Below are 14,480 nucleotides of genomic sequence, written 5' to 3' on the forward strand. Positions count from 1 at the left end.
ATTCGTTACGTTTTTTGTGATCGATATCGTGGCAGTGACCCTATGCACAAAATATAGTACTCAACCCATGAAATACATAGGTATCAGTTTCGCCATGGAAAATACACAACACAGGTGACCACGTTGACAAGAAACCGCCATCTTTGTGTCACAGATAGCACCTCTGGTATCTTAACATGAAAGAAAGGGCAAATCAAAAACACACATTGTGGGAGGGTACTGTCACTGAGTATGGGGAAGCAACGGTGTCACAGTTAACAAGATTACACACGCTATATGTGCAGAAGTAAGATTGACCCGGATATACAAAGTAGTGTTCCATATATGCCGCGCAAGGAAAGACGGTGACACCGTATCCACTTCTAGGTATGTTGACCCAACTTAGCACCATTTGTCCAAATCAACATTTCTCTCTTCTTCATCTGTTTGTTATCATCAATGTTTTAGTTCCAAATGTGTTGGTTCTCATTTCATATGGCGTATAGAATCGGTTTCAAGCCTATGGTTTTTAATCGTTCTGTGTATTGAATGCGTGTGATGCAGAGATTTTAAACAAATTGGCTTAAAAGAAGTACCAAGAGACATTTCATTTTAAGTGAAATGGCCTTGTTACCATAAGTAGGTTGTTTAGTAACGCATATTTATAGAAAATACTTGCTTCAAGGCGAAAGAAATGATAGTATGTCTCTACTATTGGATTGAGAGTTCGAGAAATATCTACATGTAACGAATTTGCATCCAATTTGTATAACATATAGTATTCTGTGTGAGTTTGCCCTCTTGTCAGACCAAAGATGATGTCTGGTGATCTGTAGACACTTAGAGGTGACAAGTTGCACAACAAGGTCCCTTGCAAACTACAAACAAATGGCTGAAATCACTTACCTTCCAAGTAACAGCAAGCAATGTTTCTTTCTGGTACAACAATATCGATAAATGCTCAAGGATCCGTTGTAAAAAAATTCCACATGGCCACAGGCATAAAAGTACAAGTAACAAACATTTAAAACTTGGTAAATCTGTCTCATATAGAAGGTGTAGAAACTAGACAACTGAAAGTCTTCTTCACCACACAGTGGGATCTATATGGCAATTTAATAACATAACTTGCAAATAATTGTAGGTCATCTAAGCCTCCTAGAAAATTACACTGTGGTACGGGAGAAGAAATGTGAAGTTTTCCAACGGGCATTGATGTACATATAGCATTAAAAAGCTAGAATTATTATTTGGCTCCGATTTCGCACAAACAAACGCGGTTGAGTCTTGCTGTAGAGACCCCCTCTGGTCAGGCAACTGCACTTTCGCCTTGAACTCAGCTAAGAGGTTGCATACATAATTGACACTTGTCTCGTGTGTGGCATTTTCAAGAAAAGGTGTCTATCTCCTTGACGATTCAAATAGCTAAGACGAACTTTAACTTCCTTGGCACCTTTTCTCTACATTTGATCCTTTTTCTAGTCGTTTTTTATTCGCCAAAATTCAACGTTTTCGATCATCCCGTTGAAACATACGATATTTTATCAAGGTTAAAGATACAAAATAAAGACATTGATCACATTTATTGTTCATGCTAAGCATTAAACTATGTTTTAAGAATATATATATATGGAGGTGAAACTGCACCATTTCACCTTTGACCCTTATTGTGTGTATGTAACCTTTGCTCTAGTATGGCTGAGCGTGGTGATAGGACAGTCTTGTAGGAAACATCTGGAGATGAATCAATAAGATACACGTTACAGTTGTATCATTTCTATCATATCTGATGAAACCAAACGTAGTGATAAAGATAGTGATATTTTGGCACGATTTTGCATGTTGTCACGGTTTACGGTACCTTTGCAGGTCAGTGCGATTTTCTCCATCCAGAAAATTTTATATTTTGTCATTGAATTTGCAGCATACAAACTAGGAAACAACCAGCACAATAAGAGCATTACAAGTTACCGTATACATTGTATTTTTTGTCATTATAGTGAGAGACGATGTAGAAAAGTTGACAAGTTTTTTTTTCGACCTATTTTCCCCTTGGCCAATCATGTAGCTTCCATTCTATAGAATACATTAAATGAAAATAATTTCTAGCAGCATCATGGACATGAAATGTATTGCGATGTCAGTTATAGACCAAATCCACATCAAGTGAGCATCATTTCAATTATGCACATCACTTGTGCAGAGTTATGTTTCTGAGGTCTACCAGTTTCCTTGGCAGTATCTCAATGACCTAAGAAACACTGAACTTCTTGGCAAGGGCACCGAGTTTGAAGTTTCTTGCCAGGAAGCAAAACGAAGGATTTGTTCCAATATATCACAATGGCAGTCAATAGTATAACTTCTTCAACACAGCTTGACGCTTAAAACAATTAACTATTGAACTCATAGTCAGGTTATAGGAGGCAACATGATACACACATACTTTCTCAAAATAAACTTAGATTCCTAAATATTTTTTATTTCTACTTGATTTGATTTGATAGTAAAATACAAAATATCATGTGCAAATGATTCGTATCGAACTGAATGGAGTTACAGGTACTGTAGATAAGGGTCTACACTTGCAAAGTTTGTCTACTCAATTGGATAGTAAAATGCACAAACTATGTGCAAATGTTTCGTATCAAACTGGGCATCACTGCAAGATAATGTAGTGTTCGGAAATTTTATTTGTAGCAGGTAGCTTTCCTCAAATTTATAGCGTTGACAAACTGATTTAGTTAGATATCATCTTAAAATAGCTAAGATAAATGTAGCATTAGAAAGATTTTTCACGGCGTTCCATTTTTAGATAATCCATACGGCGAAGATCTCAAAATCAATTCGAAATATTTGTTAGAGAAGGAGCTTTCCAACACGTACGGTCACAAGAAGTCCAGACTGATCAAGTTTCTCACTTTTGGCAAAAAGCAATGTAACGGAATTCAGACAAACGATATATAAGGAATTCAATGTCAAATCTAAAGTTAGGCCGAAACATAAATACAACAGTTAGCTATGCCGGCCGGGGGACATTTCGTGTTTACGTGATGTACTTGTCAAACCCAGGTTGGTGAGGCTAGCATGGTGTCTGTAACCAAGTCAGCAGACTGTTACTGTGTATAGTACATGAGGCGGGACTCTTAGACTTTACTTTATGAGTTCGCCAGGGGCTATGGTATATCTCTGCATCCGAACCACGGATTAGCGCATGGTTGAAGCGATGCCATCACACATAATTCCTTCACGAGGGAGCGTGGCCTTTAACCTGTACAATTACTGGTGGAGGGCAACGTAGGGACACAGCCGGGCAAACTAAAAACTAACAGGTGAATCCGACAACAGTAATCGTCTCATCAAGATCCCAACAACCTCTACACCATATCGTGAGTCGAGATGACATTTCCCAGTCGGTATACAGCTTTGATATTCTCGTATGTTTCTATAAAAATGACCACTACAACCATCTACAGGACGTTGACATATGCTTTGGTACAACGAACCTTTTTTATGTGGCGGTCGATATTCATGGTTTTTCATGAGGTTTACGTGTGAGGGCAAATGTGTAAGACGAACTATTTGTCTTCTCTCTATAACATTTTGAAGGCCGAAATGTTCCTAGAACGTGTTCGATGGCCGCGGGAGGACTGAAACATGGGCCTACACTGCGGTTCTGCTTCGTAAAGCAATCAAGAAACTGATGTAAAACAAAATCACAGGACATTCACAGCTACACAACGAATTTTCTACTTGTCTTGTAGCACATTCAATCTGTATTTAAAACATACAACCCTATTTGAACGTGGGGTCTATATGGAACTGTATTCAGACAGGAAAATATGGCATCTTCGTGTGGGTGTAATTTGGAATCCCCGTGTATCGTATATTTGCACCAACAGAATAGTACCTACAGAGAAAACACATCATTTTTTGCTGGGCTTAGAAAGCCCCTGTCCCCTGTTTCAACTCAGGTATTCGGTGATTTGTTAGGCTATGAAGTCTACAGTCCCTGGTAGGACTTGCCAGAATCTTGCTCATTTATCATACAGAGTACTACAAACAACAAACATTCAAAGTGGTTAACCCTAGAATTCACGACTAGATTATACCGGCCAAACACCGGGCTAAGAAAAAATAACCAAATACAAAGTAAAAAGACGTATCTTTGTAAAGAGATATCGTTCCTGTGCCGTTTATAAAACTTTAGCTTGATTGCTGTGAGCCTATGTTAACAGAGAATGACAAGAATATCCTTTCATGTTTTCTGAGTCAGTTTATACAGTTACAAAGCTGCATCGAAAGCAACGCTCTTCCAATGGACTAGCTATTTCTTACAGATAACTTGCAAAAAATGATTCTGTAAAAAGAAAGCAAAAATGAAGTGAAACTATTACAATGAAAGCCGAAACGTTTTATGATTGAAATAATTTTGCACTGAAGGACCAATGTGAGATACAGGACACACATTGTGATTGTTTATTCTTGTATTTTATATAGGAAAAAATATTCACATTAGGACAGAAAAAGAGTATGCACAATTCATTTTACTATTTGCAAGTCCTCGTGTTTGTAGTTTTGTACTTCTATTGCTTAAATGCACCTTAAATGGTTTACATTTTCGTGATAGAAAATACAAGCTTTCTTGTCAAATTAGCCTTGTAATGTAAAATATAAAAAGAACCAAGTTCTCTCATTGGCAGCCCCTGTTCGTCGTTTCTTTCTACTGAATTTTTGAACTGTCAAACCAATTCTGTACCTACACTCAACCTACTCTTCAATCACGCCAAGAAAAACCACATGGTATTAGAGTAGACGTCGTTTACTGTATGATAAAGCACAGAACCTGTTGAAAAATGTCTTTCCCCCGAAGAGGAAAATTGCTTTTCCCAGTGTGCAGTCTAGTTCGTGCCGTTGACAAGGTAAAAGTCAGCCCTGTTGTGGAAAATCCTCTCTAAATCGGGTCACCGCTAATAAACGAGCTTGTGGCCCCGTGTGGTTTTATTTTTCAGTGCAACAGTTTGTTTTCAAAATTGAAAAGCCACAGCGGGCTTCATCTTATACGGTTGATCAAAATGTCACGAGTTCCTTTTGATGGAATGCTACAAGTTCATGTCTGTTTATCACATACAGAGTACTAGTTCGTCTTCTCTGGGGGAAAATGCTGTCACTCCATTCAAAGCAAAACATATGAAGGTCTTGTTGTAACGTGGAAAACCTTCATAAATACTTATTCTTTACAACTATGGGTACACTTAACTGAGTAGAAATGTAGTGACAGAATGATTTGATACATTTAGAAATAAGTTCTCTTTAAATAAGACAAAAGTCCCACTCTTTCCTCCTCGTTAGGTCAGATATACGATCGTCAGCTACCAATGGACCTTTTGATTAGAACTAACTACATTTCAAAGTAATTCGATTGTAATCAGTCCTACATACATACACAAGTGATGAGATTCACGTCTAATCAAAGATAATGCAGTTGTTTCAGGGGATGATTGCTTGGCGTCATCTTGTTGTGTAAATCTAAGAAGACTGCTTCAATATTTTAGAGCAATTAGCGTCCGATAATCTGGATAATCCTACGGTTCGATAGTCCGTAAGGTCCCCCTGAGTATCGGCAGCACATCTTCTATTAATCTTGTCTTTATGACATGAATAATGTAATTGGAATAGCAGAGTAACTCTTAACTTTATTCCGCTGCTGCTGGGTTCTGATTCGTTGGTATTCGTTGAAACTATAAAGTAAAAATTAAACTGAAACTATATAAGTCTCTCTCACTCAATCTTTACTATAAAAGTATCTGTTTCTTTCTTTATTTATTCATTTTTTTTGTACAAAAATATACCAACCTAGGAAAATTCAGGAAAAAAAAGAACTTGCAATTTAAATGATAAAGAATTAAACGAAGTTGGGGGGAAATGATTCTAATTGAACAAGCAATTCTCAGGCTTACAAAACTCAAGTCTGATAATTGCAAATTGGTATACTTCTACAAGCCTCTAGAACGTAATAAGTGATGTAAATTTTACAACCATCTTTTTGTAGCAACCAGAGAAGTAAACAAGTATAGAAACTTTTGCAACATTTCGATCACTTTGCTGAGCGAGACACAAAACACAAAAACAAATACAAAGAAGTTGTACCTCACTTTTATTCATACGAGGTATTACATCAATATGTCTATATGTACACTATTGATCGACAGTGGACTACATTGATCACAATTTGTTTGCTTACAATGTACCTTACAAAAATTCAACAAGAAAACACATATGTTACTGGAAGTGAATATTTTCCACTGTGGAATACGTTTGAATTCCCTCTTAACAGATATCGAAATTTAACGAGTGCTCTCCATTACATTTTACGTGTAATTCTCCATAAAAACCTTTACCAGATAGTGGTGCTGTGAACTCCCATGTTACGTGTATAAAGACGAACAGAATACGGAAGGGGAGAGGAGGTTAAGAGCCCATTTTGTTATCATTGTGTAAACTTGTCACAAGAGAAACACGTTGAAAACAATACTACGCCCCCCCCCCCTCCTACAACTCTAGGAAGTGTATTTGCTGTTGATTTTCACACTCCCAATGTTTCTTACACCACTTGTGGTGTATAAAGCTAACACTAAAAGCTAACACTACTGTAACAACTTGGCCAAACATTTGTGGGAACTATCATAAACTTACAGCTTGTTGTAACTGTCATCTTACGTTGTTGGTACACGCTTTCCTTTCTACCAGTAAACTGTCCAAGAGAATAGCTAAAGAAAAGAAAAAGGCTAAAGGTAACTATTTTTCATAATTTTCATACGCAATTCAAATCATATTACAAAAGTATTTTATACCCACCGTTTTTTTTCATCTTCAGCCAATTCTTATATACTATTTTGTTGTGTTGTTGTGTGTGGCCAAAGTGATTTTTGTGAGAAAATATTTGAAACGTTTTGCGGTCTCAGAAGGTTTTACGTACCCTGTTATTAACCACGCCGTTGGGAAGCTATTTATTGCTAGACTAACCGTGTAATTTTCTTACAAACTGCACAAGCAGTAACTTTCATGTAGTCCTTACACGGGCGTTTTTCACTCGCCACCTCTGACCCAGGTATAGATCCCTGTATTCAAAAACGTTCCCTCTCCAAAACTTAAATCCATAACCGACAGATTTATAGTTTTTTAATGGAAGTAATAAGCGGAACGATATTGTTCATTTTCTCAATTTTGACTGTGTACAGTTTGCCTCTTTTGTTTGAAACATTTTTTTGTTCATTTTCACGTAAGGATCTTGAAGTGCATCTTAAGAATTGAATGGAGACGACATTTTTACGCAAAGGTCGCAGGGGCTAAACATGGCTGTAATGTCCTAGAATCTTTCATCGTGAATATTACGGGTTGACATGCTTGTCAAAACCTCGCAAAAAGGGTTGTATTTCATGAATTGGTAGTAAGGTCCGATATGTAGAGCTTTACGACTAAAAGGCGCTAAGTGCACATCGGACGTGTTGGGTAAAAAAAAATAGCAAGCTTTGGGGGAATAGTCCTTGTGGAATGAAAATCTACGCGGAGTAAAAAGTAAATGTACTTCTAAGTCCATTTCTGTGCAATTTTACTTGACGACATACTATATAGGCTATTTCGCTAACGACGCTACAAAATAACCACGCATATAATACCTATAACTGCACGTTAGCTGGGTGGAAGCGTAACTCCTAGACGCCTGCTTTGAGCTGAGCTAATGCTTTATAGTTGTTAGGTGGCTACAAATGGGCGCAAAGTTTAGTCTGACTACTCTCTCTACTGATCCACAGGCTATGAAAGTTTCTCACAACTCGTGAAAAGTAAACGGGTGAGCGCGGGTCATTATTTTGTGGGTTTGCCAATGAGTGTCAACCCCCGCGTTGACTGATATACGGTTTGTTTATTACAGACGCCGCTCTCCCATTGGCTCTTGAGCGATCACGTGGTGAATTTAGGACTCTCTCAAGAGGCATTGATTTCTGGGGGTGAACCTGCGCCGGCATAGTTTGTGACTATCACGCCACGGATATCAAAACATCGCCGTCAAACGGCGTCTGACAAGGGCTGTATATCTTCCAGCAGCCACCATAAACACGGAATGGCTTATCCGGCCAGTGAGACATTCCAGGCCAATTTCTCCCTTTCCGCGGGCAAAAATGACTTCGCACTGGGAGTGAGTCCACCGGCCGGTATGGACGGATACTGGCTGCAACCTTTCCACGATCTCAAACCGCGCGGGGACGCAGGGGGGTGGCACCTGCCCGGACTCTGTATGCCAAAAGGCGAAGCCCACGCGGACGGTCTGCGGTTGGGCCCCCTGGGGTACCCCTGTCGGGAGGGCAAGGACATGAACTTGACTGACACCCGTAGAATCCTGCCCTCCACTTTCCACCCGTTTTACGATGTCAGTGCAGGTGCTCATCACCGGGACCAGATCGCCAGAGCGCAGCTTCACAACACCGCCGCTTACGACTCCAAGTGTTGCCAGCCACAGATGAACAACGTCTGCACCTACACCTCAGCTTCCACCGCCGACCGGACCGAACAGGTGAGCCAGGCCTGGGACGGACAGGGATGCCAGCCGGCCGACGGACCACCGACGCCCGCCCAGGGCAACTCTTCTGGTGACGGTAAGACTCCGTGTGCACACTTGTAGACATCTTACTACATGCAGGTGTAAGGGCCACTGCTCTTATCATCATGTGCAACAAAATTGTTGTTGGACATTTTACAAGGATTTCGACCGAAAGGGGATAAAACTTGCATATTTTTTTTCAAAGCTGCTTAAGTTCAGAAAACTATTTCCAATGCGTTCTGCAAGAAGAGGGCAACATGACACTGTTATCCACCACCATAAGTTCAAATTATCAGTTCATATTCAGTTGTTATCTGTTCAATGTATAACTCCACGTTTTCAGACACTTACAATTATCAGAGTTACCATACAAAGCCACGTCATTCATAATTTCATAAGCGCAAGATATAAGATTGGATAGGAATTTTTCTATTTTCAGATATACTATGTTTAAGACGTTCCACAAGATCGTTAAATGGCGAAGATCTTTCACGGTTTCCTATATCTATAAAGCGCGGACATTATCTTGTTTATAGAAACTTAATAACCACTTGTTACCTCAGTGTAACGATGGTACTAGGCTAACGGTCATGTGGTAAGAATATTCGTGGTTTGGGGTCACGAATTTACGGGAGAGGGGCGGTTAAAACTTTATGCGAGTTATTTTCACAGTCAGAAAAGTTTATTCGTCTTCCCGCACACGCGTCGAGACCCGCGGTTTTTGGTAGAGAAATGCCCCTCTACGACTTGCGGCATTACTGCAGGCTAGCGCGTGCTTGTGTTATGACATGTGTTGCATGTATGGGAGCGCCGTACATGTTACTTCTCTTTATCAAGTGAACACAAACTGTCTACTTGTCTACTTCATCAACTGGGAGAAGTCTTGAAACATATCTGACACAATTTGATATGGTTCCTGTCAAAGACACAGTGTGGTTTAGTAATTTTAATCGAATTTTCACGCTCTTAATTCTGTGGTAGCATTTTCTGTTACACGGCAACACAAATAGAGATCTAAACCAGCCCAATTGATGAAAAAAAACGACGAATCTGTCGTATCGTTTCATTTCATCTCCGTTTACAGGAAATAGACCCAATTAGTAAAGAACGAAACGCGTCTAAATGGACGCACAATCATTGTCGTGCAGTTAGTAAATCAGATTTTGGCTTCGCTTGTGGTTTGGCTGTGCGCCAAAAATAAGAGTGTTAGGCAGATTCGACTTAACGATATCTGCTGTATCTAGAACCCGGTGTTTAGATTCACTGTTGCTTGGATTTTTAGATTTAGAAAGGATGAACAAAGAGATAAGATTCTGGCATCATTCATTTTTCTTTTATCCGATACACTGACACTGCATAAACATATAACTCTGCTATATTTCAAAGGATTCAGTCGAACGCCAAGAGTGTTGAATGAGTAGGATGCCATAATCTTTGCGATCCAAGAAACTGTTGAATGATAAGATATGATGTTGAAAAGTCTCATATTGTATTTGCAGACCTGTGCAGATTTTGTTGATAAGTGTCAATCATTTTCACAGTGCATAACAGTTGAAGGACCGCAAAGATTGTCAAAATGTTCATGTCATGTCGTGGTTCTACCAAAGATGCTCTCTAGTATTGATGTAGAAAAGGGTGTGAAAAACTGACTCCAAGGCAATGATTGAAGCTGTACATGCTCAGATTGTAGTCAACAAATAGAACAAAATCTTCATTACTTCAATGCACAACGTACAGTCTCCAAGTGAAAATATTCTGCGATTTTTCAGATACCTTTTGGTTGTGAACTGTCATAAACGTCAAGCACTTTAGTTCTAAAGGTTAATACATGACCTCCAGTGATGAATAGTATTTTTATGGGACACAAAATATAAAATACGATGTTGTGGGTATTTATAGACATTAATTAACCATTTACTCTGTCTTCTTCCCGTTTATTTAGTGACTTCCAACTGGATGAGCGCGAAGAGCACGCGGAAGAAGCGGTGCCCCTACACGAAGTACCAGACGCTGGAGTTAGAGAAGGAGTTCCTCTTCAACATGTTCGTGACAAGAGAGCGGAGACAGGAGATTGCCAGACAACTCAACCTCACGGATAGGCAGGTGTGTAACAAAATATACATCAAAATCTAAAGGTTCGGGGTTCGAATCCTCAATGTTGTACTCTTCCGAAAGGCAGTATACATCTATCATCTTACTCGACTCCAATGAAACTGAGTACCTATGGACGGTGTGTAACAAACATAGTCATCAAATGTTCTGGGCTCGAATCCCTAATGTTGCACTCTTCGGAAAGGCAGTATACATCTATGTTGTAAACTCGACTCCAATGCAACTGAGTACCTATGGATGTCTGTAGTTAAAGCCGTCTTCTTGGGTGGGGCATAAAGATGGAGGTCTCATGTTTGAGGAGAGCCACATCTTGAGGACGTTACAGAACCCAACGCACTTATTGAAAAGAGTAGGGGTCCTTCTTCTTATGGGTGCATCGGACCTTACAGTCCGGACAAGTTGTAATATGTACACATTTTTGAAGCTAACCACAATTTTAAGCCGATACAATTTACGTACTTTGCTACCATCGTGTGTGAATAGGTTCACATCCAATTTCATGGATAAAGAAGGTGTGTTGTATTTGGATGTCCAGGCAATACCCATATATGCTAACTAGGAGACCGAAAAAAACAAACCAACAAACACATTCTGAGACTAATTCTGGTTTGTCAAATGAGCTGTATTTCTTGTCATCACCTTCTATTTATCCCAATTGCTCTGCTTAACTCCAAAATAGAAAACAAAGCACATCGACACTAACGTTTACAGAAGAGGCTTGGGCCGTTCTTGTGAGTTTATGGTGTGAAGGCGTAACCATACTTACAAATAACATCAAGGGACAAACCAAGCCTTGTAAGGTCTACATGAAATGCACCTTCATACGCTCCATTCAAAAACATTCTATTGCTCATTTTGTACGGTATACGGGGACCTATTTTTATATACATTATGAACAAACGTAAAGAGGTCTACAGTTATAGGTTTCTAGATCTCTTGACCATGTACTCTACAACGTATAGTTGTAGTAGGATTTCAACCAGGCTGAGACATAACCAACCACTGACAATGATCTAAGACATGGCTTTCCTTAAGATAGCTGGATTTTAAAGGACATTTACAAGGATATCCTAAGAATATACCCGAGTTTGCTATCGTGTGCCGATCATACTAAGCATGTGCCCGGGCACTACGATAAGGAAGCCAGCATTTGAGTGTCTAAAAGGGGGACAAAGACTGATCCGTCCCTGTATCTTGTCCAAGGCCACCAGAGTGAGATAAGGCTTGCTTTCGGCTTCCAACCATCGCAAATTGTGTCCAAGATAAACCAACCAAACTTCCTTGAACTTCCTTGAAGACGTCTAGATAAATTTTGAAGACATTCTCATGATCGTTCACGTACATGTAGCGATGTAGGCTAAGTGTTGGGTTCTAGAAGAAGAAGAATATCGCTCTTGCATTTTAGTATCTCATGCAGTAAAACACGAAAACCACAAAATTATAGGCAAAGCTTCACTAAAAGTGTTGTAAACAACCATCAACATTGACAGGTACACATTACACTATGACCATCAATATCTTTCCAATTTTCGATCATTGCATGCATTGTATGTCACAGTTTCTTTGTTATGGTCCCAAAATGTATATTTCTGAAGATAATGTAAGAAATTTAAACCCAAAAGAGTAAACCCAAAAAATGTTTGAGGTCTCCGATGACCCCCAAGTAACCTCTTTTTTTTCACACCCATACTCTTCTCCATTTCTAAACACACGGTGATGTACTGTACTTATGCAGTAGTAAATATGGCAGTTAAGCTCTCTAGAACTGCTCTTTAAGCCGACTTGCTACATTTTAGGGCCACCCAAACCTTCGACTTGCTCGTAGAATGTGCAGTTAAATAGTCGCACCATGGCGTGCAAGCTATTCGCACAATTTGCACAGCCGCGATAACATCGAAACGACTCTGGTAAAGATACATTCAGCTATTTTTCATTCTTACCAGTCGGTCGGTAGAGTATTAATGCCAGTACTAAGGGTGACGAACTTGACAACCAAGAGACACACCGAATAAAAAAAAAGTTTAAACAAATCCAGATTCTAGGACGGTGTTTTTTTGCATGTGTTCAAACGTTTATGCCACACACAAAATACATTTCTGAATTTACGTCAAATGACAAAAAAATTCACAATATATGCCTGAAAAGAAACCGTTTTTAAAGATGCCCTTTGAACATCAGTCTAGCTTTTAAAGATACCAGTTGAACATCAGTCTAGCTTTGCCAAAAATACATCAAGATACCGGCTACCATTTCTTGGTGTTTTCTAGTGTACCAACTTTGGTGGTATCAGCATACATACACCTTGTACAGCAATAAAAGTAAACTTGTGAATTATTCCCCAACATTCTCGTTGCAGAATATCATCTTTTGAAATCATCCAATCCACCTATCAATGAAACTGTAGGTTTTCTATTTTCTTCTCAAGGCCCCCTCTCACTTGACGTGCGGCACGCTTGCGGCATTGCTGCGTTCGTTCACTGCGTCACTGTTTTGTTGTTTTCTTCGATTTTTTATGATTCAGATATTGCGCAATACGTAAAAGTATAACATAAAAGAAGACAAAATATACAACAAGTAAGAAAATTCGTTCTTTATCTCTGAAATTCGTTGAGCATCTTCCGAACGCAGCAATGCCGCAAGCGTGCCGCACGTCAAGTGAGAGGGGGCCTTAAGTCTGCTGAAAAAAAGGAGTCAAACCCTGCATCAGTTACGTAGATATGGAATCTTGTCATAGACTAGCAATGTGGTATAATAAACGTTGTTTGTCTCACATATGTATTCACACACTTTATACTTTTACAGTGTTTTTTCCGTCACACGCAGCAAATTTCCGTCAGTTGACGGAAAAACGGACGCTGGCTAGAGCCCTGTTTTACACTATCCATAATTGTTGTTCAGTCTACATTTGTACAATGCTAAACTTCCTTCAAACACAAAGGTATACAAGGATCGAAGTTTCAACGTCCACTGTCGCCTTTTTCATGATCAGCACTGAAAAGTTGCTCCGTGTATACCTTTGTGTTAGCATTCCATTGTGCTATGATTACTACCAACACAGATGAGCTTCCATGATAAAACGTTATCATTGTATTCACAGGTGAAGATTTGGTTCCAAAACCGTCGCATGAAGATGAAACGAATGAAGCAGCGTGCCATGCAGCAACTTATGGAGGAGAAACAGCAGCAGCAGCAACAACAGCATCCAACCCAGCAGCCGTCCCAACACTTACAACAAGTCCAGCCAATTCCACAGCCATGATCGCATAGCTACACTTGTTTTTGCTACGTCCAATTGTCCATTATTGTAATCAGAATGTGCTGCTTGATTTTGTACATTGTATACCACATCGTCCATATCATAAATGCGTTGGAAATTACAACAACAACTAGAAGAAGGTATATTACGATTGAGCTAATATGTAGAACAAGGAGATTGTAAGCCCGTGAATTGTGGGAAAGACTGTATGTTAAATTCTTGACGAATGTGCTACGGCACTTATGTAGAATGTAACAGTGTAAAAGATGAAAGAAAAGAAGAAAAGACGTCTTCCTGTGCAACTTTTCATTCCGTGAATGTTTTAACATATGTACTGGAGAAGACGGGATAGGTTATGTTATCTGTGAGGTGCTAAGTTTTGCTGTGTGCCCGTTGTGTGTATACCTTGCTTGCCTGCGAAAAACGAAAATCTTTGTCCATAGATATATCATAATAACTGCCATGTGTAAATAAGTTGATAACCTATAATATTCCATTGCCTCATACAGGTACCTACTTCATTTTCATGCATTTCTA

General features: G+C 39.4%; 1 protein-coding gene across 3 annotated transcripts in view; it reads left to right on the top strand.

The window, feature by feature from the left end:
* Window positions 1-14,468, top strand: part of LOC118403925 (homeobox protein Hox-A9-like) — a 15,287-nt gene extending 819 nt beyond the window's left edge. Inside the window, exons 1-4 of one of the 3 annotated variants that reach the window (XM_035802806.1) lie at window positions 325-366; window positions 7,910-8,630; window positions 10,518-10,678; window positions 13,785-14,468. In XM_035802806.1, coding sequence (XP_035658699.1) covers window positions 8,099-8,630; window positions 10,518-10,678; window positions 13,785-13,946 — 855 coding nt within the window. In that variant the 5' untranslated portion in view covers window positions 325-366; window positions 7,910-8,098 and the 3' untranslated portion in view covers window positions 13,947-14,468. Of the gene's footprint in view, window positions 1-324; window positions 367-7,909; window positions 8,631-10,517; window positions 10,679-13,784 lie in introns of those variants that run through there. The other 2 variants (XM_035802805.1, XM_035802807.1) reach the window with 2 other exon arrangements.
* Window positions 14,469-14,480: the final 12 nt, after the last annotated feature.

The sequence above is a fragment of the Branchiostoma floridae genome, chromosome 16 (genome assembly GCF_000003815.2).
Source record: "Branchiostoma floridae strain S238N-H82 chromosome 16, Bfl_VNyyK, whole genome shotgun sequence".
Classification (NCBI taxonomy): domain Eukaryota; kingdom Metazoa; phylum Chordata; class Leptocardii; order Amphioxiformes; family Branchiostomatidae; genus Branchiostoma; species Branchiostoma floridae.